This window comes from Budorcas taxicolor, chromosome 18, assembly GCF_023091745.1.
Source record: "Budorcas taxicolor isolate Tak-1 chromosome 18, Takin1.1, whole genome shotgun sequence".
Taxonomy (NCBI): domain Eukaryota; kingdom Metazoa; phylum Chordata; class Mammalia; order Artiodactyla; family Bovidae; genus Budorcas; species Budorcas taxicolor.
Window position 1 is genome coordinate 36,745,819 of NC_068927.1, and position 25,371 is coordinate 36,771,189.

General features: G+C 46.5%; 1 protein-coding gene across 3 annotated transcripts in view; it reads right to left on the reverse strand.

Moving 5' to 3' along the window:
- Positions 1-1,871: 1,871 nt before the first annotated feature.
- Positions 1,872-25,371, reverse strand: part of GFOD2 (glucose-fructose oxidoreductase domain containing 2) — a 40,770-nt gene continuing 17,270 nt past the window's right edge. For all 3 annotated transcript variants that reach the window (XM_052656364.1, XM_052656363.1, XM_052656365.1), the window contains exons 2-3: positions 12,689-13,034; positions 1,872-3,145 (exon numbers count right to left, since the gene is read on the reverse strand). In XM_052656364.1, coding sequence (XP_052512324.1) covers positions 2,247-3,145; positions 12,689-12,947 — 1,158 coding nt within the window. In that variant the 5' untranslated portion in view covers positions 12,948-13,034 and the 3' untranslated portion in view covers positions 1,872-2,246. The remainder of the gene's footprint in view (positions 3,146-12,688; positions 13,035-25,371) is intronic.

The window sequence follows — 25,371 nt, forward strand, 5'->3', positions numbered from 1 at the left end:
TGGTAGGTGATGCTAGCCTCCTCCAGGAGGGGGCGCAGTAGGACAAGTCTGGAACCAGTTGGGGACTCCTGTCACTTCTGGGAACCAGAACCCTGCTGGCTTCCTTGGCCACAGGCGTCTAGGCCACTTCCAGGTACATCTCCTCCCTGGGACCAAGCCAAGAGATACATGATGGTAGAGCTGTCTGAAGGATGGCCATGGACCTGGGCTCTGGGGAGACCAACAGAGGACCTGGGGTCTCATAAAAATGACTGCCCTAAGCCCATGTTCAGTCTGCACCAGGACTTCTCAGAACACACCACTGTAAACAAGGTTTTGCTGCAGAGTCCTATAAAACTTAAGTGCCACTGTGGGTCAACAGCATGGCCCTTTCTTAATAAGGGCATCTCAGTCAGATGCAATGGATGAATGTGCTTTCTTGGGTCAGTTCTCAAACTTAGAGGGGGATAGCAACATCCTATTAACACAGAGAAGGATGACCTGGAGCTGAGCTGAGAGGAAGGGGGCAGCTTCTCCTTCACTTCTCCCAGCATGGTGGGGTTCTCTCTACAGTCCTAGCTCAGGCCAGGCTGAGATGCCTGTTGTAGAGACGTGGTAACCTGGATGGGTCCCACACAGGGAGGGACAGTGCCTGGCACTAGAGTCTGAGGAGCCACAGGAGGAGTAGTTCAGAGTCAGGCTCTGTAGTCAGAGGACCCTGACCAGTTCATGTACCTCTGTCCCTCTCTGCTCTGGATAATGGGAATATTAATAGTAGTACCTCGTTGACTGGTTTGGATATTAAATGGAATAATATATGTGAAGTGTCTCTCCGGGGGGCCCAGCACACAGTAAGTACACCCCAACACTAGTAACTGTTATTTTATCTCACAAGGTCTGAAACCAGGACAATATAGGAAAACAGGCCTGGTGACTCCTCTAAAGAGTAGGAGGAAGAGGGAGCATCCTCTCTGAGCCTTTCTCTTTCTGGCGAGGAGTCCAGGGCAGGGCAGAAGGAGGGAAGATTAGAGAAGGGTAAACAGTTTGGTCCGGGTTTAGTCCTGGCAAAGGAAAGGAGGAGAGGTATTCTTTCCAGCCTGACTGACACGGTGAGGAGGCTCTTCCTGTGGCGAGAACAGGATCCGAAATACAGAGCTGGACACTGGCTGGCCTAGCCACAGGGCAGCACCTTCACCGAGTTCATGCCGTCCAGACTCCCTGGCCCCCACCCCACCTCTCCTCTCCCAGGGCTCCCCTGGAGACAACCCCTTGGTTTCAAGATCAGAATCCCTTCTGACCTCCAGCCCAGGGAGACCTGACTCTCCCACTGTCTCTTAAATATCAGGCTAGATCAGCCCTCTGCAGTCGTGAGTCCTGTGTAAAGACTTGAGCACTGAGGAAAGACTTCTTGCAGGGATTCAGCCACAGGGAATAAGCCAGGAGGGGAGGGAAGGCAGTGGTAGGAACCTGGGTGGCCTGCTAGACAGTGATGGATCCAGTTGGTTGGAGCTGCCATGGAGCCATGAGGAAAAAGAAAAATACAAACCATCTACAGCAACAACAAGCCTTTCATTATTAAAGAAACCCAACCTACCAAACAGACAACAACCGCATGCCATAGTGTCAGACCTTCTGATTTATTAACATTTCTCGTATGTCCCAGAGCTCTCCCCCTTGGCTCCTCTCTGCCAAAGCAGGGGCCCTCTGCCTGGGGAAACTTCAGCCCCTGAAAGCTCACCTGCTAAAGAAACCCCCTCCCAGCCAGGGAAGGGGTACCGCCTGGAGGCCGGAAGGGCCTGATCAGGCAGATGTGGATCCCCGAGGGATGAGCTGCCGCCCTCACCATTCCTGAGGTGCCCCAGCCCAGGAAGGCATGGCAACAAGGCCCCGCATCACTTCTCAGGCCTGCGGCATCTGCCAGGCTGGCTCGTTACTGTGCTTTCTCATCCGGCTAAAACCAAACAGGCTGCCGAAGCGCCCCAGTCAAGCTTCTGCCGGCCCTGCTCACAGACCGGGGGGCACTTCTGCCTTGCGCGGTGTACTGGCCTCTCAGCCCTGGCAACAGAAGGCCACCCCCTCACCAGCCCTCAGAGTGGGCACTGGGGTGGGGGGTTCCCCGGGGCCACCTTCGAATTCACTGGAATTCAACTCTGCCCAAGCGGACCTATCAAATGAAAGATACCATCTGTGCTACCGCGAAGCCCTCCCATCACAGCTCCTGGTCCTGCCCTGTCCTCTGCCCCACGGCAGGGAGCCCATGCGCAGGCTCACAGGTTGTTTCGCTGGAGCGCCTCGCACAGGTTCTGGTTGGCGTCGGGCTCCTCTGCCAGCACCTCTACCGCCTCCCACTCCCCGGATCGGCTCGACCGTTTGATGGCATCCACGACACTCTGCATGTAGAGCCCGTCCTCGAACGAGGCAGCCATGGAGACCGGGCTGTGGTCCCACGTGCGGCGGTCCGCCTGCCCCTGGAAGGACTGGCGCAGGGCCTGCACCATGTAGACCATGCCCTTCAGGTAGAGCAGCGGGACGTCCTGGGCGCCCTGCTCGGGCAGCCCCGCACCCACGGCCAGCGAGTCCCTCAGCAGCAGCTCCTCGTGCGGGGAAGAGTTTTTCTGCCCGTAAAGGTCCGCACCCCGGGCGACCAGGCGTCCCGCAGAGCCCACCACCATGACCTCGTGCACAAAGGCGCCTGGCATGTTGAAGTTCAGAGTTACTGTGCTGCACACGCCCCCACCCATGAGCATCTGGAAGAAACAGAAGTCATCGCTGGTGACGTGCCGGATGCCACGGATGGCCGCATTCTGCCTCACAAAGGTCTTGAGCAGCCCGTGGACCTTCTCGGCTCTCTGGCCGGTCAGGTGGGTCAGCAGGTCCACAATGTAGGTGCCCATGGTGTGCAGGCCCCCGCCGCCCATGAGCTCATCACAGATCCAGCCATAGTTGGGGCTGAGCAGGCTGCCCGAGTAGACGCGGGCGTCACAAATCATCACGGCGCCCACGTAGCGCTCGGCGATCAGCTGCTTCATGCGCACAAAGGCGGGCAGGAAGCGCAACACGTTCCCCACAAGGCTCATCAGCTGAGGGTAGTAGCGCGAGGCTGTCACCATCCGGAAAGCATCCACTGAGGTTGCCGCCTTCTCACAAACCACATTCTTCCCAATACCTGAGAAGAAAACAACAGGAAATCTCAAAGATCCAGGGGGTTCACACTGGGAAAAGAAAACCCACTTCTGGAAGGCAGATGACTCAGGAAAGCTGGCTCTGAGGCTAGGCAGTGGCCTAGGACAAGAGGGAGGTGACTGGCCTGGAAGAAAATGGTACCCAGGGACAGCCTGGAAAAAGAGTTATGGGTTTGAGAAAGAGAAGTTCTTAAAGGGAAATGAAAGGAGTAGAGGCAGAAGGTGCAAAGCAGGAGTGGGAGGTACAGAGAGGTGGTACCATGGTTAATATTATATGTCAACCTGGTTAGGTTATGGTGCCCATCAAATACTAGCCTAGACATTGCTGAGAAGATCCCTTTAGATCTAATTAACATTTAAAGCAGAAGATCTTGAATAGAGCAGATTGCCCTCCACAATGTGGGTGGGCCTCAACTCATCAGATGAAGGCCTTGGGGGAAAAAAAAAACCAATTGAAGTTCCCCATAGAGGAAGAAATTCTACCTCCATATTGCCTTTGGAGTCAAGTCTGCAGCATCAACTCTTGCTAGAATTCACATTTGCTCTGTGGATTTTGGATCGACCAGCTCCTACAACCAGATGAGCCAATACTTTAAAATAAATCTCTACCCTCTCTCTCAATATACATCCTGTTGGTTCTGTTTCTCTGGAAAATACTGCCTAATACAAGTGGGCTGGAGAGGTGGATATGCTTATCTTATGTTCATGCATTTATTAGATCACCAGGTTGGGGTAAGAAAATAAAATCTATATTCTAGGGGATGGGCTTGACATTCTCAGCTGTAATTGCAGAAAGGACTCTAACAGTCCCTGCAGACTGTCCTCGAAAACACTGGTCCAACATATTAGTGTAGCCAAAAGGCCAGAAAATGCTTGGCTATAGTCAGAGGGGAAAAGGAGAGAAAACATCCTTTCTGTCTCAAGCCTGTTCTGAGTACACCACAGCTGGAAGGCACCCAGGGAGCAAAACAAAGCTAGACAAAGCCCTGAAGAGAGAGAGCAAGAGGACTTGAGCAGCTCCCACACGAGGAAATGGAAAGGATGAACACTCTTCCACATCACAAGATGAAAAGCTCATAAGGGCACAAGACACCAATTCCTGGAGCATTCCTGTCAACTTGGTGTGGTTCAAGTGGAAGAAAGTCTTATGCTTGTATCTTCAATAGAAAAATTTAAAAGCCCAAAAAGTGGTATGGACGGGACACACACATGGTTTTGGGGTACAGCAAGCTGGGAAGGGTGAAGACATCCAGTTATTCCATTACTCATTCCACAGACACTATCCTTGGGGTGTGACTCAAACCCTTCCTCCTCAATTACTCCAAGAAGTCATGGGCTTCTTGAGGGAATAAGCTCAAGGGTCTGGTACAAATCGCAGGATAAGGGAAGGGGTTATCCTTAAGGATGCAGATGTTCCATGGAGATGCTCCCCTAAGGAGGAAAGGACACCCAGGCAGGGAACTGCATGTGCAAAGGCACTGAGGCAGTAAAGGCCCAGGAGCCGGGATTCCTAAAGCCCTGAGTGCATACCAGGAAACCGGCTGGAGGGGTTACACAGGGTCTATAAGCAATGGAGGAAATGGGATAGAGAGCTGGTAGGATCTCTCACAAAGACAAGGGCAGGGGTAGGAGTGGGGATGGAATCCTGTCCGAGTTTCTCCATCTCAGACAATGACGACACTGTTCTCTGTTTTTCAAGCCAAAATCACTGAAATCACTCTCACATCCCATTTTCAATCATCAATAAATCCTGTTGGCTTGGCTTTCAAACTACTTCCAGGATCTCACCAGTTCTCACTACCAGCACTGCCACCTGCCTCATCCAAGTCACCACTCTTTTCCACCTGGATTGTTGCCATGGCAACGTAACTGGTTTCCCTCAGTTTTTTCTTAACACAGAAGCCAGGGGAACTCTGTTGAAATTTAAGATGGATCAGATCATATCTCTGTGCTGCATCAAACCCTCTGCTGGCTTCTCACCTTATTCAGAATGAGCCAGAGTCCTTACAGTTGCCTACCCACAAGGTCATACATACATGCTTTGTACGCCCCTCTAAAGTTTTTGTTTGATCCCTTTGCCTCCCGTGGTCCCTCTCCTGTTCATTCTGCTTGAGCCACTGAATGTGAGAAGAGGGCTGCTTCTTACACGAAGACCTGGTGGCTGGGGAGAGGCGCTGATTGCTAAACAGAGACGATGGACAGGCAGGGGCAGGCCTAGCCACTGTGCTCAGGACACAGAGTCTCGGGCTGGGATCTCTGTTGCTGCTTACTCTCCTCGAACAATGTTCACATTCAGGCTTCCCCTCCAGTGCCATCCAGGCTCCACTCTCCCACTGCGTAGGCACTTACCGGTTGGCAGAGCAGTCTCCAAGCCTGGACACCTGTATCTCGGGGCAGCCAGGGCAAGATTATGCTTTCTCCGGGTATGTGTATCTCCAGTAACTCTGGTGTCATTCCCTTGGTCCCCTGAAAGTTTTCTCAGTGTTTTCAGAGGGGGAATGGCTGGGACACAGATAATTTCTGGTGGCCCACTGCAAGGTGTACCTTCTGCTGGATCTGGATTCCATTCACACAGGCTCGAGGGGAACTCAGCTGGTCAGCTTGCAGTGGAAACAATGGGGACCCAGGACAGCTGACTGCCCAGAAAGGGCATTCACTGGTGCTGAACTCACGCTCCGGACCCAGACACTGGGGTTCAAAGTCTGGTTCTCTCACTTAATTGCTGCATGACCTGGGACATTTCTAAACCTCTCTGGGTTCCGGTTTACTACGCTGTAGGAGAGTCACATTTACCATGCAGGGTAGGAGAGAAGACTAAGTCAAATGAGGCGGTATATGTAAATACCCAGCCCAGCTCTGTCCTCGGTAGTTTATAACCATCACCATGGGAGACTCAGCAGATGTCATAAATACAGGAAAAAAGGGCCCACTGTGACCTAGATCTTATGACTCACACAGAAGCTACATTTTCTAGGCCAATAATACTGATGTTCAATATTTTGAAATTTTAATTTTTAAAAGGTATTTAAACATCAACATGAACACAGACAAGTTTTCTTATTCAATGTACTGTGTATCAGGCCTCTCAGAGAGCTAAGTCCAGCCCAGCCCTTCAGAAGCTCACGTCCTGACAAAGCCCACAGTGGATAATCTCGTGCCTTTGGCCAGTCCTTCCAAGCTCCCCTCACTTCCTGCCCTCTCCCCACCACCCTGACCCTTGAGAACCCCACATGGCCTTCGCCATCTGCACAGACAGAATTCTCGGGTGTGAACTCCCAGTGCTGTGAACCTCAGTGCTGTGGCAAGGAGGAGCGCATGCAGATCAGGCGCCTGTGACATAATTCCATCTCCTCACTTCACAGAGCTCTTGAAATCTCTTGTTCTTCTCCAAATAATAACAAAAGCTTTACAACAGGTACTGGCAGGACCACCAGGAGAATGGCTAGCCAAGTGCCACATGCCCAAGGCAGGGAGCCGTGTGCACAGAGCAGGGGGCCTGGGCAAGGGGACAGGCCCTTGTACTGGGGTCTGGAGCTGGAGGGGGCCCCCTGCGGAGAGAGTCGCCCCCAACTGCTATCACTGTCTGCTCCTGGAGGGTCTCCGATCCCTCCCCACACTTGAGGGGTTTTAGGATTAGGGACAGGAGAATCACAATACCGGGCGAGAACCTGGTCACTTGGCTGCTGAACACGCGGCTGATGAGGGAAGTAATGAGAAATTAGGTTCTCAGATCCCCCATGTGAGAGCTGCCTCTCAGAGCAGTTCTCAGTTGCTTCTGGCCAACCCAGAGGCTTCCTGCTTTGACTGTGCACAGCCGGAGGTGGGGGTGGACGCTGGGGAGGAAAGGGGGTGGGCTGGGAGGAAAAGGACTCATGTGGCTGCTGAGAGTCTGGTGGTGATAAAACCAGAATCTAAAGGCATCTCTGGTTTCATGCCACAAGCAGTCAGGGAAGGAGGAGAGGCCTTCCTGAGGCTGAACGACAGGAGAGTTTCTGAACTTGGGACCCAGCAGTGCAATCAGTGTGGGGGCTAAAGGCCATCTTGAGTGAAACAGGCCCCTGCTGGCCACAGGGTGTGTACCTTGAGGAAGATATTGAGGGTGCCTCCAGAGACATATTTACTTAAGTTTATTGAGCTTTCCTGTTAGAAAGTCAAAAGAGAGGTTAGAGAAGCTGAAAGTCACTTTCTGTCTCCACGGAATGGGGAAGCATGGATGCTGAGTGCAATTAGCTCAGATGAAATTTGAAGGTTGAACAAGCCTCTCCCAGTTCACACTCCCCAGATGACCCAGGAGTGAAGCACCCCCGAGAAGCTGTCCCAGACCACCTTTTTGTTTCTCAGTAATGTATGACAGCTCTGAGACAACACCACTGCGACTCTCTCTAGAGGTGTAGGCCTAGATACGTGATGTCAAACAGCAGGGGAGAGGAGCAGCCCCCAAAAAAGCACCACTTTCATGCTTTACAAAATCCATGGATTCTGCCTTTAAAAACAAACAAACAAAACAAAAAAGGTTCTGCTACTTAGAAAAATATATGAGAGTTGGACTACAAAAAAAGCTGAGCGCAAAAGAATTGATGCTTTTGAACTGTGGTGTTGGAGAAGACTCTTGAGAGTCCCTTGGACTGCAAGGAGATCCAACCAGTCCATCCTAAAAGGAGATCAGTCCTGGGTGTTCATTGGAAGGACTGATGTTGAAGCTGAAACTCCAATACTTTGGCCACCTCATGCGAAGAGCTGACTGATTGGAAAAGACCTTGATGCTGGGAAAGGTTGAGGGCAGGAGGAAAAGGGGACAACAGAGGATGAGATGGTTGGATGGCATTACCAACTCAATGGACATGGGTTTGGGTGGACTCTGGGAGTTGGGTGATGGACAGGGAGACCTGGTGTGCTGCAGTTCATGGGGTCACAAAGAGTCGGACATGACTGAGTGACTGAACTGAACTGAACTTAGAAAAATAAGTTTGAAAGCCACCAGACAGAATCACTGTTGTCCACAGCCCACTCTCTCTTGGGTTACAGGCCCCTGTCAGCTCCCTGGGTCACACCAGCAGGCTGGTCTTGTACAGCCAACTTTCAACCAGTTGTGCTGGGCCTTGTGCCAAGCTCTGGGATACATCAGGCATGATGGCTACCTTCAGACAACCTACACTTTAGTGGCAGAGAGTGCCGTGAATCAAATTATCACATGAATACATGCAGAACTGCACTTGTGATCAAGGCAGTAGAGATGATATAAATGTTAACATGAGAATCCACAGCAGGGACATGATCTGGACTGGGGGCCAGAGAAGGTACCCCAAGGGGCTGGTGTTCTTGGGAGTAAATTATCTGGGTCAGGCTGCTTGAGGAATGGTCCTTTGTTATCTCCACAGCCTATGGGGAAAGGAGTGGCACACCCAGTGTTTTTCTAATGAAGCCACAAGTGCTAAGAAGTGGGCACAGAAAGTTACCTTCCAGCAATGGACTTAGGAAAACATTCAACTGTAGCAAAAATGCTAGGGCACTTTGTACATTAAAATTGTTTGGAACTACTTCTAAACTGAGAAAGGAAACATATAGAGTCCCTTCTCCTCTAAGGAATTCATGGGAAAGCCATAAGGATGCAATCTAAGGTGGAAGAAAGTGAAAAGTCAAATAAAGGTGGAAAGTAAGATGCCACAGGGGATTCCCAGGTGGCACTAGTGGTAAAGAACCCGCTTGCCAATGCAGGAGACATAAGAGACATGGGTTCGATCCCTGGGTCGGAGAAGACCCCTTGGAGGAGGGCATGGCAACCCACTCCAGTATGCTTGCTTGGAGAATCCCACGGACAAAGGAGCCTGGTGGGCTACTGTCCACTGGGGGGCAAAGAGTTGGATACGACTGAAGCCACTTAGCAAGCATGCATGCAAAAGGCTATAGAAGAGCTGTGAAGTGAAAAGTACATCTCTAGAGGATAAGTCCAAGGATTAGTTTTAGGAAAAAACTTATTAGAAAAAAACTAATAAGAATGAGGGAAGAAACACTCTTTATGGCCTCAGAAATGACATAAGAACACAGTGATCTAAGAAGCTGAGGAAAATGTGATTTTGCCTACAGCACTAAGGCTAAGTGAGATGCTGTGACCTTAAATGTTTCTGGGCGTGGGTTTCTGTAACTGGAAATGAAGGTGTTGGATGAGATCAGTGGCTCTCAATCCTTACTGTGGATCAGAATCACCCAGAATGCTTGTTCAAAAATTGGTAGGCCTCACCCGCTGAGAAGGTCTGGGAAGGGGCCCAGAATTTGGATTCATAACCATTTCCCAGGTGATGCTGCTGCTGCCGGCCCAGCATCTCTGAGAAAGGCTGGACTAGATACTCTCTTCATTGTCCCTGCAGGTCCAACATTTTTGACTTTATGCCTATGGATTTCAAAAGAAGAAAATGCGGTACTCTGACTGGCATCAAAAGTTTTAGAAGAAGAAAAGTCTAAGTCACAGATTTGCTTTATAGCTACAAATGTGGACAGATGCGGCATGCCTCACTTAACTGCTTCTCATCTCTCTGACTTAACCTTTCACCATGCTGGGCAATGCAAGAAGGATCCTTCACTCAATAGACTTGAGACAACTATGATTTACCTTCTTATGGGTTCAAAATCTGGAAGAGCTTATCTAAAATTAGAGTACTTCAACAGCCATCCTGTTAAGTAAACATGTCTTTTTTTTTTTTCCTGGTTCTAAAAAGATTGAGGATCTAAAGCTTATATCCTTTAAATTAATTAATTAATAGGCCATGCAGGGACCTTAGTTCCCCAGACCAGGGACCAAACTCATGCCCCCTGCAGTAGAAGCGTGGAGCCCTGACCACTGGACTGTCAGCAAAGTCCCTAAAGCTTATATCCTTAATGAAACATAAGAGACATAGCACCTGAAACAGAAAGGGTAACAAAGAAAAAAGATACTTAAGTGGGGAAAACAGGAAAATATCCTTTCATGCATACATAGCGGGACCCATACACGGGAACACACAGGTGGAACAGCGGTGGGCGTGTTCTGGAATGCTGACTCTGAGCCCTTTCAAATGCACTGCATTTTTGTAACTATCAGTGTGTCTATTCTGTTCTTCATCTAAACGATGTACAAGAACTAGATAGTGCCAGAGCTTTACATTACAGGAAGAAAGAACAGTTAATTCCTTTTGAGGAATTAACTTAAATATAGTCCCCTAACCCACAGAAGTTTTTCACGTTTGAGATGACTTAGAATGCTTAGTTTCATTTCTGAGCTACATTCAACTCAGTGAACATCTGAACATTTATCTAGTGAACATCCAGAGGAGACTCCTACTATTTATTTTTGATGTGAATTTAACTTAAACAAATCTGTCCTTCCACTTGGGACAACAGGAAAGCCAGGCTTTCCCCTGTAACGCGATGCCAGTATCTTTCTTGGTTAGTATACGGAGGCAGTCATATCATGCTGGAAAGACTGAATGATACCTTCATTTCACAGGGGCCCCCAGGGGTTGACAGGGACAGAAACAGGACCAGAAGCGGGGCCTGATGTCAAGGTCAGTTTGGTATTCTGCCTACAGCCGTTTCTGCACTCATATCCAGTCATTTGGGAAAACTAGAGCAGTTCTCATGGCCTCTTCCGTATGAGTGAAAGTTAAGTCAGAATTCTCACAAAGCAAGCAAGCAAGCACACAGGGAGTTAACCTCATGGCTGCAATAGGCTCAGTGACTCCTTTGGGGCCTCAGTGGGCAGTGCCTGATGGCACATGCAGCCGACATGGCTCCCTCAGCCCAACCAGCTTGGCCCTGAGATCATGCGCCTGCAAGAACAGACCAAGGACCTGCATGCACACCCTCCTCCCTGCTGACAGCAGAGGTGTGGAGACAGGGCTGATGGCTTTACTTCACTGAGGGCTGGTATACAAGACTCCAGAAGCTGTCCTTCCTGTTTACAGTAAATGGCCCAAAGTCCAGTGTTGTCCTGTATGAGGAAAACACCAGCAGCTTGTGCCCCAAGAACTCTGGGTCTCCTCCTCCTCCTTACATAGCTAGGAAATGGCCTCTGTGGGAACCCTAAAGTTCAAGAAGCTGACTGAGAGCCTCTAGAACTCTGCCTCTGCACACACCCTCACCAACCTGCACTCATGCCACAAGGAACGGTGACAAGTCAAGAGACCACGGTAGCTTGATTCCCTTGAACCAGCCCTCTGTTAAAGTGCTGACTTAAGTCTACTTCTAAACTCAATCTGGGAGCATGATCTGCTCTAAAAATCTAGGGCCAGTGAATAGCTCCAATGTCACAACACCCTCAGAGAGAGCCCTCTGGAAAAGACAAACCATCTATAATTTTTGGTCAAAACTTATATGCCCCAAATCAACAACCAGACAGACGCCTGTTGAGGTGACAGACACTCTCTTATCTTCAGACTACAGGAAAGAGAAGCAGTCTTGGATTCTGCACCATGGTGGTGGCCAGGAGGAGTGGCGGTCAGCCTCATGGCATGGCAGTTCCTGGACCCAGAGATCTCTGGGCCAGAGATGGACACCTGGCTCCTGTCACCGTATATACAATTACTTTGTCAATTAATTATATGCTACCCGAATTGTTACTTAAGTCTTTTCTCATTTACTTGGCCAGTAAATGTTACTGTTACTTCCAGTCTCTTTGATCTTACTGTGAAATCTGAAAGCAGAGACAGCTCTATTTCAACACTGTTCTGAATGTCAAGAATGATACTGTGCCAGTGTCTAGCACACAGGAGTTTTTTTTTTTTTTTTTTTTTTTTTTTAAGAATTGCTGGATGAATGTCAACTGGTTTGTTTCCCTATTACATTAGATTCTGATTCATGTAAGACAAAGGAGAATTTTTCCTACTGTCGACAGGAAAGAGCAGCCCAACAGGAACTGCAGGAGAACAGTTCACCAAACCACGCCCAGCTGGGGCAGGAGGTGGCTAGGCCCAGTGCTTCCCGAGGGAGCAGGGATGTGAGCAGGCTAACCTATGGGTCCTGCTGGGGAGACAGCGCGTTTGGACAGCCTTCCTGCCTCTGGCGTACACAATTGCAAAGTATGACAGGAAGGCTGTATGCTCAGTCTAGTCAAGGACTGACAAAATATGGGAAATGGCAGCCTTGATACACACCCTCTTCTCCCCTCTGTGGTCCTGTATGCCACGGAAATGAAGAACAAACGCATCAATCACAGCCAATTTCCCCGGGCCCAGGTCTTTAGATTCCGATTTCACAGAGGCAAACTTTACAATGCCTGAATGTAATCATCGCTAGCCCCTGTGACAGGCCAGCTCTAAAGGCATCTGCTGAATTTTTGCTTGGGGATTTACTCATGGGAGGTGGGGAAGGCTGTGTCTTTCCCAGATATTGGGGCATTTCCTCCCACAGCTATAAGGCCTCCCACAGTGCCCTCCCTCAGCACTGCTTCAGGGACGAGAGCTGTCCCAGACCCAAGCCCAAGAGGGCCTACCCAGGCCCAGAGGAGAGCAGGGATGTTCAAGGACCCCCGAGAGGGAGACGCCATCTGCCCGTACCTAGAGCCTTCACAGATATCTGCCGGGTGAGTGGAGGGGGCATGTTGATGCACACCAGATCCACGTCTTGATGCAGCAAGACGTCGTCAGTCCGGCTGGTGTAGAAAGCGATGTTCATCTCCTCAGCAAGCCGCTTGGCCTCCTCCTCGGTCCTCCCCCACAGGGCCTGCACCGTGAACCCCTCTGCCCGCAGCAGTGGGACCAGAACACGGGCGGAGCTGCCGGTCCCAAACACACCCACGCCAGGAAGCATCTTCATGCCGCCTTCTCCGTTCACCAACTCATCTCCTCACCAGAGTCTCCGGCATGAGCACGACTATCTCGCAGTCTCGGTCACACATGGCTCCTGGAACAGCAAGCAGGACGTTGGCGATTAGGGGAAGGCACACTCAGCAGAGGCAATTTCCTGGGCTGATCTGGAAGCAACAAGTTCTCTGCCACACAGGACAAAAGACACACTGCACCAGAGGGGAACGTTGCAGAAGCTTCTCCCGTGGAGACTAAGGATATTAGCAGTATCTATCTACTAGGAGGAGGAGAGATGAAATATGAGTACAGCTGTGTTCAAATTCCTGTCCTGCTATACTTAATTTTCTGTGTGACTCTGCTCAAACCATGAACCTTCAGGGCCTTAACTGTTCATGGTTCTCTGATACTATATTACAGAAAGAAAAAGATGAGTGTTTTATATTACAGTTAAAAGACAAAAGAGGACTACCTAGGTGCTATGAAAGTGGGAAGTGTTAGTCTCCCAGTCGCGTCTGACTCTTCGCGACCCCATGGACTACAGCCTGCCAGGTTCCTCTGTCCGTGGAATTCTCCATGCAAGAATACTGTAGTGGGTTGCCATGCCCTCCTCCAGGGGATCTTTCCAACCCAGGTCTCCCTCATTGCAGGCAGACTGTTTACCATTTGAGCTACCCAGGAAGCCCAGGTACTATACATGTTATGATTTAAAAGTTTATGGTAGCAAGCATAGGAAAATGTTCACTAGAAACCAAAATACCAACAAAAAACTACCAAACGGGCAGCAGCAGTAGTGATAACAAGGATATTTACAAGGATATTTTTATATAAAAATGTCCATGCCAATGTTGACTATGATAGTGAAAAATTGGAAAATGAGATACATGTTCAATAACAGTAGTGAGTTAGATCAACAACACTATGGAGTCACTGAAAATCATGAGTAGAAGGCCCTCAACGACTTGAAAGACATCACCATGTATTCCTTGAAAAGGGGAAAACAATATGTGAAGCACAACATCAATATTCTTTAAAACAAACCAAAAAAAGCACAAAAAACTATATATGTATGAGAATATACAAGGATATCTACATCAATAACCATACTCCACAGAGAGGACATAACTGAAGGACCTAACTTAACAATGATTATAACTTGATAGAATTATGAATGATTTTTGTTTTCTGAACTTTGCCATATTTTCAACAATGAATGTGTCTTACTTTTTGTAGCATTTTCCCTTCTGATCACAAGGGTTGTAAAATGAAACAATGAAGTACTGTACTATGTGGACGCAATGCAGTACTTGGGTGCAGTCTCAAAAATGACAGAATGATCTGTTTGTTTCCAAGGCAAATCGTTCAATATCACAGTAATCCAAGTAATCCTGAGTGGAAGACCATGGACATTACCAGATGGTCAACACTGAAATCAGACTGATTATATTCTTTGCAGCAGAAGAGGAGAAGCTCTACACAATCAGCAAAAACAAGACTGGGAGCTGACTGTGGCTCAGATCATGAACTCCTTATTGCCAACTTCAGACTTAAATCAAAGAAAGTAGGGAAACCCACTAGACCATTCGTGTATGACCTAAATCAAATCCCTTACGATTACACAGTGGAAGTGACAAATAGAGTCAAGGGATTAGACCTGATAGACAGAGTGCCTGAAGAACTATGGACAGAGGTTAGTGACACTGTATAGGAGGCAGTGATCAAGATCATCCCCAAGAAAAAGAAATGCAAAAAGGCAAAATGGTTGTCTGAAGAGGCCTTACAAATAGCTGAGAAAAGAAGAGAAACTAAAGGCAAAGGAGAAAAAGAAAGATATACCCATCTGAATCCAGAGTTCCAAAGAATAGCAAGGAGAGATAAGAAAGTCTTCCTCAGTGATCGATGTAAAGAAATAGAGGAAAATTATAGAATGGAAAAGACTAGAGAGCTCTTCAAGAAAATTAGATATACCAAGGGAACATTTCATGCAAAGATGGGTACAATAAAAGACAGAAACGGTATGCACCTAACAGAAGCAGAAGATATTAAGAGGAGGTGGCAAGAATACACGGAAGAACTATACAAAAGAGATCTTAATGACCCAGATAACCATGATGGTGTGATCACTCACCTAGAGCCAGACATCCTGGAATGCAAAGTCAAGTGGGCCTTAGGAAGCATCATCACAAACAAAGCTAGTGGAGGTGATGGAATTACAGTTGAGCTATTTCAAATCCTAAAAGATGATGCTGTGAAAGTGCTGCGCTCAATATGCCAGCAAATTTGGACAACTCGGCAGGGGCCACAGGACTGGAAAAGGTCAGTTTTCATTCCAATCCCAAAGAAAGGCAATGCCAAAGAATGTTCAAACTACTGTACAATTGCACTCATCTCACACACTAGCAAAGTAATGCTCAAAATTCTCCAAGCCAGGCTTCAGCAATACGTGAACCATGAACTTCCAGATGTTCAAGCTGGATTTAGAAAAGGCAGAGGAACCAGAGATCAAACTGACAACATCCGCTGGATCATGGAAAAAGCAAGAGAGTTCCAGAAAAACATCTACTTCTGCTTTATTGACTATGCCAAAGCCTTTGACTGTGTGGATCACAATAGACTGTGGAAAATTCTGAGAGAGATGGGAATACCAGACCACCTGACCTGCCTCCTAAGAAATCTGTATGCAGGTCAAGAAGCAACAGTTAGAACTGGAGATGGAACATCGGACTGGTTCCAGATTGGGAAAGGAGTATGTCAAAGCTGCATGTTGTCACTTTGCTTATTTAACCTATATGCAGAGTACATCTTGCAAAATGCCAGGGTGGATGAAGCATAAGCTGGAATCAAGATTGCAGGAGAAATATCAATAACCTCAGCTATGCAGATGATACCACCCTTATGGCAGAAAGCGAAGAAGAACTAAAGAGCCTCTTGATGAAAGTGAAAGAGGAGAGCAAAAAAGCTGGCTTAAAAACATTCAAAAAACTAAGATCATGGCATCCAGTCCCATCACTTCATGGGAAATAGATGGGGAAACAATGGAAACAGTGAGAGACTTTTATTTTGGGGGGGCTCCAAAATCACTGCAGATGGTGACTGCAGCCATGAAATTAAAAGATGGAAGAAAAGCTATGACCAACCTAGACAGCATATTAAAAAGCAGAGACATTGCTTTGCCAACAAAGGTCCGTATAGTCAAGGCTATGGTTTTTCCAGTATTAATGTATGGGTGTGAAAGTTGGACTATAAAGAAAGCTGAGCATCAAAGAATTGATGTTTCTGAACTGTGGTGTTGGAGAAGACTCTTGAAAGTTCCTTGGACTGCAAGGAGATCAAACCAGTCAATCCCGAAGGAAATCAGTCCTGAATATTCACTAGAAGGACTGATGCTGAAACTCCAATACTTTGGCCACCTGATGCGAAGAACTGACTCATTGGAAAAGACCCTGATACTGGGAAAATTTTGAAGGCAGGAGAAGAAGGGGACAACAGAGGATGAGACGGTTGGATGGCATCACCGTCTCAATGGACATCAGTTTGAGCAAGCTCTGGGAGTTGATGATGGACAGGGAAGCCTGGTGTGCTACAGGCCATGGGGTCGCAAAGAGCTGGACACAACTGAGCGACTGAACTAAAGTCTGCTTGGAAATTACAGTGAGATTTTGATGTGAGCAGGGAATAGGTTCCCCTCTGAGGCAATCCCTCAGGTAAACCAGTGGTCCCACTCTAGCTGTGTGTGGGGTCACTGGTGACCCGAGACCCACTGAATCAGACTGTGGGGATGGGGCTATGCCACATAACTTTCTTTTTTCTTTTGGTTCTTATTTTATTTTGATAAAATACTCATACTATTTACTATGTTAGCCATTTTTAAGTGTACAGTTCAGTGGAATTAAGTACCTTCATACTACTGTGTAACCATCACCATCACCCACTTCCAAAACTCTTTCACCTTGCAAAATCGAAACTCTGTCTTAACAGAGAGTGACTTCTTATTTCAACCTTTCCCTGCAGCCCCTGGCAACCACCATGTTTCTATGAATCTGACTGCTGTGCATAGATGCCTCATAAAGTGGAATCACAAAGCATTGGTCTTTCTGTGACTGGCTTACTTCACTTAGCACATTCTCAAGGTTCATCCATGGTATACCTTATGTCAGAATTTCTTCCTTTTTTGAGGTTGAAAACACTCCATTTTATGCATATACCACATTTTGCTTATCTATTCACCTGTCCATGGACACCTGGGTAGCACACTGTGAATAACGCTGCTGTGAACCTGGGTATGCAGATATCTCTTCCAGGCTCGGCTTCCGATTCTTTTGGGTATATACTCAGAGGTGGAATTGCTGGATCATATGGTAAATCTGTTTTTAATTTTCTGAGAAACTGGCATACTGTTTCCCACAGGTCCTGCACCATTTAATTTATTTTTTAGTATTATTTTTAAATTTTGCTTATTAATTTAGGCTGTGTTGCGTGGCTTGCAGGATCTTAGTTTCTCAACCAGGGACTGAACTGGGGCCTGCAGCAATACAAGCACCAAGTCCTAACCACTGGACCACCAAGGAACTCCCAAAGTCCTGTATCATTTTAAATAATAATTTTATAAATACCTAACAATCCTTTAGTCTACCTAATATCTTTTTAAAAAAAATAAATCTGACTACTTTTTGACCTTCGATGCTGCAAATCACAATCTTCGAAAAGTTGTATCCAAATGCTGACTATCCAAATGCTGTTCTCCTTTTATCTACATAACATTGCTTCACTTGCTCCTCCTCATAGATCAGAGTCACGGCATTCCTTTTGTAAATCCATAGTAATTAACTACTTCACTCCCCAACTGTGAGCACTAGGGATACATACAGCTCTTCCTTCCCCATCCATGATGCCCTCCCACCTTCCTGGTCATTTCTGGGTGCAGCTTTCAGGCTCCCCTGCCCCTTCAATGCTAAGGTTCTTGAGATCCTGTCAGAGTCGCCCTCTTCTCTTCTTGCTCTACATGTTCTTTTACTACTCATGTCCCAGGCTTTAATCAGTATACCAGTGACTTCCAAACCTGAAGCACAACCCCAGCTTTCTCTCCAGGGCTGCACATACCCATGTATTCTAAGCTCCACAAAACCCACGTGACTAAACCTGAACAGAAGCAGTAAAGTAAGACAGTGAGAACACACGGTGAATGCATCAATGGGTCCAAATCCTGGCCTCACCAGTTCTGAGCTGAATGAAACGTTTTTCTTGGGAAAAGCAGGTCTAATGCTGTTTAGCTCAAGGGGTCTTTTGAAGATGAAATGAGATCTGGTTAAAAGTGCCTAACAAAGTGTCTGGTGTATGCTGCTACTGCTAAGTCACTTCAGTCGTGTCCGACTCTGTGCGACCCCATAGAAGGCAGCCCACCAGGCTCCCCCGTCCATGGGATTTTCCAGGCAAGAGTACTGGAGTGGGTTGCCATTGCCTTCTCTGGTGTATAGTCAGCATTTAATAATTATCATAAACCTTCCCTCAAATATTTTCTTCCTCTATTTTCTATTTCATGGCATGTCACCATCACCAATTTGGTTCTTCAGCCCATCTGCAACCTGTTTATTCCCTCACCTGTACAGGTAACTCATCATCAAGCCTTGATGATCCTCCCTCTTTATTATCTCTTAAATCCACCCCACCTGCTCCTGACAGCCCTTGCGCCACTGCCCTAGGCTAGCCCCCGGCACCACTCATCTGGATGATGCAACAACCTTCTACTTGACCTCTCCTGCTCCCATCCTTTCCTTCCTTCATCCACTCCTCATTTTGCAAAGGGATTTTTCTAAAATGCAAATGGAATCACATCACTCCCTTCCTGTTTGAACACTTCAGTGACTTCCCAATGGACTCAGTATGAAGTCCAGATGCTTCAGTATGACTTACAAAGCCCTGCAAGATCCAGAAATCTCAAGACAGGTCTAGTTTTGTGTAGGGTCACTTTCAAGGGTTATCTCCAAATAAGATGAATCTCAAAACACATACCTAGAAAACCTAATAGGAAGAATGATCTGTGAAATTACTAGCTATAAACCAGGGAAAAATTGTGGAGATAGTTACTCAAAATGAAAACAATCGCTTCAGGGTAACAGATGATTAGTGTAATTTTTCTTTCTGGGAAAATTAAACAGTGGGGAACAGTTGTTTATTGAGCTGCTTTTAGATCTTATTAACATGGTAAATTTGTACATGAATGTTCACAGGAGAATTAATCATAACAGCCAAAAAGTAGACACAACCCAAATGTCCATCAACTGATCTGATAAAGTAGTACTATTCAGCCACAACAATTAATGAAGTACTGATACAAGCTACAACACAGATGACCTGTGAAAACATTATGCTGAGTCAAAGCAGCTAGTCACAGAAGACCATATGCTGCTGCTGCTGCTGCTAAGTCACGTCAGTCGTGTCCAACTCTGTGTGACCCTACAGACGGCACCCAACAGGGTCCTCTATCCCTGGGATTCTCCAGACCATATGCTCTATGACTCCATTTATGTACAATGTTCAGAATCGGCAAATCCATGGAGACAAAGTAAATTAGGGGAAGGAAGGAACTGGGAGGTACAGAGGCCTAACTATTCTTTGACTTGTGGTTATCTACTTGTTCCAGCCCCAATTGTTGAAGAAAGTATTTTTTTCCACCAGAATGACCTTGGTACCTTTACTGAAAATAAGTTGATCATAAATATATGGGTTTATTTGTGGACTCTCAATTTTATTCTGATATGCAGATTATATCAGATATGCAGATGTCACCACCCTTATGGCAGAAAGCAAAGAACTAAAGAGCTTCTTGATGAAAGTGAAAGATGAGAGTGAAAATGTTGGCTTAAAACTCAATATTCAGAAAACTAAGATCAATGCAACCAGTCCTATCACTTCATGGCAAATAGATGGAGAAACAGTGGAAACAGTGACAGACTTTGGTTTTGGGGTTCCAAAATCACTGCAGATGGTGACTGCAGCCATGAAATTAAAAGATGTTTACTCCTTGGAAGAAAAGCTATGACCAACCTAGACAGCATATTAAAAAGCAGAGACATTACTTTACCAACAAAGGTCTGTCTAGTCAAAGCTATGGTTTTTCCAATGGTCATGTATGGATGTGAGAGTTGGACTATAAAGATAGCTGAGGGCTGAAGAATTGATGCTTTTGAACTGTGGTGTTGGAGAAGACTCCTGAAAGTCCCTTGGACTGCAAGGAGATCAAATCAATCAATCCTGAAGGAAATCAGTACTGAATATTCATTGGAAGGACTGATGTTGAAGCTAAAACTCCAATACTTTGCCCCCGATACGAAGAACTGACTCATTGGGAAAGACTCTGATGCTGGGAAAGGTTGAAGGCAGGAGGAGAAGAGGACAACAGAGGATGAGATGATTGGATGGCATCACTGACTCAATGGACATGAGTTTGAGCAAGCTCTGGGAGTTGGTAATGGACAGGAAAGATCATGCTGCAGTCCATGGGGTCACAGAGTCAGACATGACTGAGTGACTGCACTGAACTTTATTCCACTGGTCTGTAGTCTGTCCTTACTCCAGTACCTTGTCTTGATTACTTCAGTAAGTTCTGAAATCACTAACTGTGAATCTTCTTTTTCTTTTGAAATATTATTTTGGCTATTCTGGAACCCCTGCACATTCCTACAAATTTTATGACCAATTTATCAATCTGGGATTTTGAAAGAGATTGCTTTGAATCTGCAGATCAATTTGGGAACTGTTTTCATTATAACAATCTTAAGATCTCTGATTCATGAACATGGTGTGTCTAATTTATTTAAGCAATATTTTATAGTTTTCACGGTATGTTACACGCTTTTTTTTATTAAATTTACTTGTTATTTTATTTGATGCTATAGTAAATGAATTGTTTTAATTTCATTTTCAGATCTAGCTTTTCTTTTGCTTCTACTGTAGATGTAAGTGGACAGTGTCAAGTATCATCTCTGTTAGGGCTTGTTTTGCCCGAATAGCCCACAGTACAGCATTCTGTACTGCTTGATCCTACCTGAAGACAACTACGCCTTTGTGAACCACGGAAATAAGCAAGATTTGAGCTGCCTGTAACCCCAAACCCCTGTCAGCTTCCTGCCTCCTCCTGTCTCTAACTTTCTGGGCTGTAGAGTTTTGTCTCGTTCCCTGAACTCTACTATTTCTACTACTATGTCCGTGGTCTCCCAGCCACCTCTGTTTCATCTTTGCTGATAATTCTCTTGCCCTTACAGGCTTCCTTTCTAGTTAGAAAACAGGTCAGTCACATACTACCTTCCATTATTTTCATGTCCTCAATTCCCTTTAGCTATTTTTGTCACTTTCTGTATTTACAGGTTTTGGGGGGAGGGGTTACTTACAGGTCACGGATATTCTGGGACCTTGAAAGTGTAAACTTTGTAGTGCTACATAAGTAAGATTCTGCTTAAGTTCTGCGGGTCATTCATTACAATAGCTCTAAGGGGCAGGGAGTGAGACAGAGCCACCAAAAGCAACCATGTCCATGTCCTTTCTAAATTCACGCCCAGGGCACACTTCCTCCTCTCTCACATTTCATTTCTTCATGTTCTAATTATATTTGGGCGTATATTTGCACTGGTGGCTTAAAACAACAAAATGGATTAGAAGAATTGTTAATAACCTCTGTTTTAGTGACACTGACTCAAAGGGCAGTTTCATCAACACCAATAAATAAAAGGGCAAGAGCTGGCCTCTGAGGAAGCCAGATGGCATGAAGCTAGGCAGGCTTGACTAGGTGTTTTCCTGCTCCAGTAGACAGAGCTGGTTTTCCACATTTATTTCAGTGATTACCCTTTCTTACTCATAACATACCCTTACTGCTTGCCCCTAACATCCGGCGGAGCCTGGTGGGCTGCCGTCTATGGGGTCGCACAGAGTCAGACACGACTGAAGCGACTTAGCAGCAGCAACATCCTTGTACATACCTTTCATGTGCCTCCAAAGATCTCCATAAACCCAGCCCTGCCGAGCTCACATGCATTGCAGTCACCACAGCCTGGTCAGGAACGAAGCAGGGAAAGCGCCTTGACAGGACTGATCATACACACTCCAATGAGGCCACAGGTTATAGGGAAGGCAGCACAGAGGTCAGGGGCGTGAACCTGCGGCTAGCCTTGCCTGGGCTCAAATCCTGGCTCCACCTCCTACCAGCCGGGTGATGTCAGGTGAGTTTCTCAATCATTCTGTAAAAGGGGGTTAACTGTATCTACCTCACAGGGGACTTAAGGATTAAATCTGTATTAAGTCAGTATTCATGAAGCATTTAAAACAGGGCTTAGCCATCATCAAAAAACCTACAAACAATAAATGCTGGAGAGGATGTGGAGAAAAGGAACCCTCTTGCACTGTTGGTGGAGATGTAAATTGATACAGACACTATGGAGAACAGTGTGGAGATTCTTAAAAAAAAAAACTAGAAATAAAACTACCATATGATTTAGCAACTCCACTACTAGGCATATACCCTGGGAAAACCACAATTCTAAAAGACACATGTCCCCTAATGTTTACTGCAGCATTATTTACAACAGCCAGGACATGGAAATAACCTAATGTCAACAGACAGGTGAATGGATAAGCTCAATGGAATATTACTAAGCCAGAAAAAGTGCAAATTTGAGTCACTTCTAGTCACGTGGATGAACCTAGAGTCTGTTATACAGTGAAGTAAGTCAAAAAGAGAATGACAAATATCGTATATTAACGCATATATATGGAATCTAGAAAAATGGTACTGATGAACCTATTCACAGGGCAGCAACAGAGACACGGACAAAGACAGCAGACTTGTAGACAGAGCAGGGAGGAAGAAGAGGGCGGGACGAGATAGTAGCAGTGAAACACACACTACCCCATGTAAAACAGACAGCTAGTGGGAAGGCGCTAGGTAACACAGGGAGCTCAACCTGCCGCTCTGTGACAACCGAGTGGGTAAGATGGGGTGGGGATAAGAGGGATGCTCAGAGGGATGGAACACATGTATACCTATGGCTCAACCATGCTATTGCACAGCAGAAACCAACACACTGTAAAGCAATTATCCTCCACTAAAAAGAAACAAATAACATCTTTGTGAAAATAAATAAATAAAATAGGACCTGGCACATAGGAAGTCACTACATGGATTTTTTTTTTAAGCTATATATGACTGACTTAGATATCTCCTCTTCAAAAGCATATAGGAATATGAAGATAATATTCTAAGCTAGTATGTAGTGACTGCAATAGGCCAGTCAGTGTTTAGTGTAAAATACACAGTATTTAGTGTAATATATAGTATCATCCCTTCAAGTCCACGCCACCCTGTCTTACAGATGAGGAACACAGAATCTTGGGGAGGCAAGGTAACTTTTCCAGAGCTCCACATCTGGCTTTGTGTAACAGACCTGCCACAACCCGCTGTGAGACCTGGAGCAGGTTACTGAACTTCTCTCAGTTCAGTTCAGTCACTCAGTCGTGTCTGACTCTTTGCGACCCAAAGAATCGCAGCACGCCAGGCCTCCCTGTTCATCACCAACTCCCGGAGTTCACTCAGACTTATGCCCATCGAGTCAGTGATGCCATCCAACCATCTCATCCTGTCATCCCCTTCTCCTCCAGCCCTCAATTTTTCCCAGCATCAGGGTCTTTTCCAACGAGTCAGCTCTTCGCTAAGCCTCCATAAAAGTGGAGGCTTATGTATGTGGAACAGCTCTTGCATCCTTAGCGACAAGTATGAACCAGGAAAGTTCGTTCTGCTCCCTGGCTTGGCGACTGCTTGCCTCAGCTCCATCACTCAAACCAATACTGCTCTGTTCACACATCACACCTTTACTGAGGGCCCTAACAGGAAGACTGTAATGAATACAAGATGAAAGGACACAGTCTTCATTATTTCAGGAGCAACCAGTCAGAAAGGGAGTAGGAGCGAGAGCTTGTGGCACAAGTGCTCATCAGCAGTGTGGAGGGTGACACGTGGGTGTGCTCGGTACTTCTGGTCTGACCCGCCTTTGCCACCTCATCTCCCTCTGCTCTGCTCTGCCTCCCATGGATGAGAAGGTCAGTCTCTAGGGACTACAGCATGTGGGCTCCAGGCCCTCTGGCTTCCATCTGGGTTCAGCCAATCTCAGGAGGAGATCAGAGCACAGCCGAAAGGTCACAGTACTTGCCTCTCTCCTACCAGGATGCGGCTCTGGCAGGGGCTGTGTTCCTTGACCAAGGTCACGTGCCTCAGGAGGAGCCCTCTTCCCACAGTCACAGACTTTTCTGGGTTCTGGTACCCCTCCCTCCCTGGTGCACCACCATCCCTTGCAGCTTTCCCTTACCCGTCACCACTGTAAATGATCCCTCCCTTAAAGGCATGTCAGTAACTCTCCAAATGTGCTGGCTGTTTCCTGCCTGGACCCTAACTAATAACAGTAAGCAATGAGAACCACTGAATTTATTTTTAACTTGAGGTAAGTGGAATAGAGTTCAGAAGACAGACACCGAGAACCAGTTAAGATAAAAAATAAGAGGTAAGGAGGGTCTGATGGAAGGAATGAAATGGAGAAGAAAGCTATCAATAGGACTTGGGGTTATGAGGGGAGGGGAAAAAGCCAAAAATGGCATCCAATTATAGACCAACATCCCTCATGAACACAGGATCAAAATCCTTAATAAGCTATTAGCATCATCGATATATGATGACCAAGAGAATGTAAGACTGGTTCAATATTCTTATAATTCAACGTATCAAGGAAGAAGGCAATGGCACCCCACTCCAGTACTCTTGCCTGGAAAATCCCATGGATGGAGGAGGCTGGTGGGCTGCAGTCCATGGGATCGCTAAGAGTCGGACACGACTGAGCGACTTCACTTTCACTTTTCACTTTCATGCATTAGAGAAGGAAATGGTAACTCACTCCAGTGTTCTTGCCTGGAGAATCCCAGGGATGGGGAAGCCTGGTGGGCTGCCATCTCTGGGGTCGCAGAGTAAGACACGACTGAAGCAACTTAGCAGCAGCAGCAACATATCAAGCCATTAGATTAGTTATTAAACTGCATTAATTAGGAATGCAAATTAAAACTTACCACAACTACACACCTATTGGAATGGGTGAAATTCAGAAAATCTGATATCAAATACTGATGAGGATATAAAGTTCATGAAAATGAGAAACGGTATCACCTCATCCATCTTCTTTCATCTCTCTCTGCTCCACAATGCCTCAAAGTTTGACAGGATATGGGGCCACAGCAATGGTTACCTGCTAGTTTTCTCCACCCCTTGGGACGTCATTCAAATGGACCAGAGGTAAAAACTCACCAAGAAAGAGGCAGTCTCCCTTCCCCATGCCTGCTCTTCTAGCGAGGTCTTTGATGAGAGAATTATAACAGAAGAACCGAGTAGTGATGTGTTCTCTGTCATG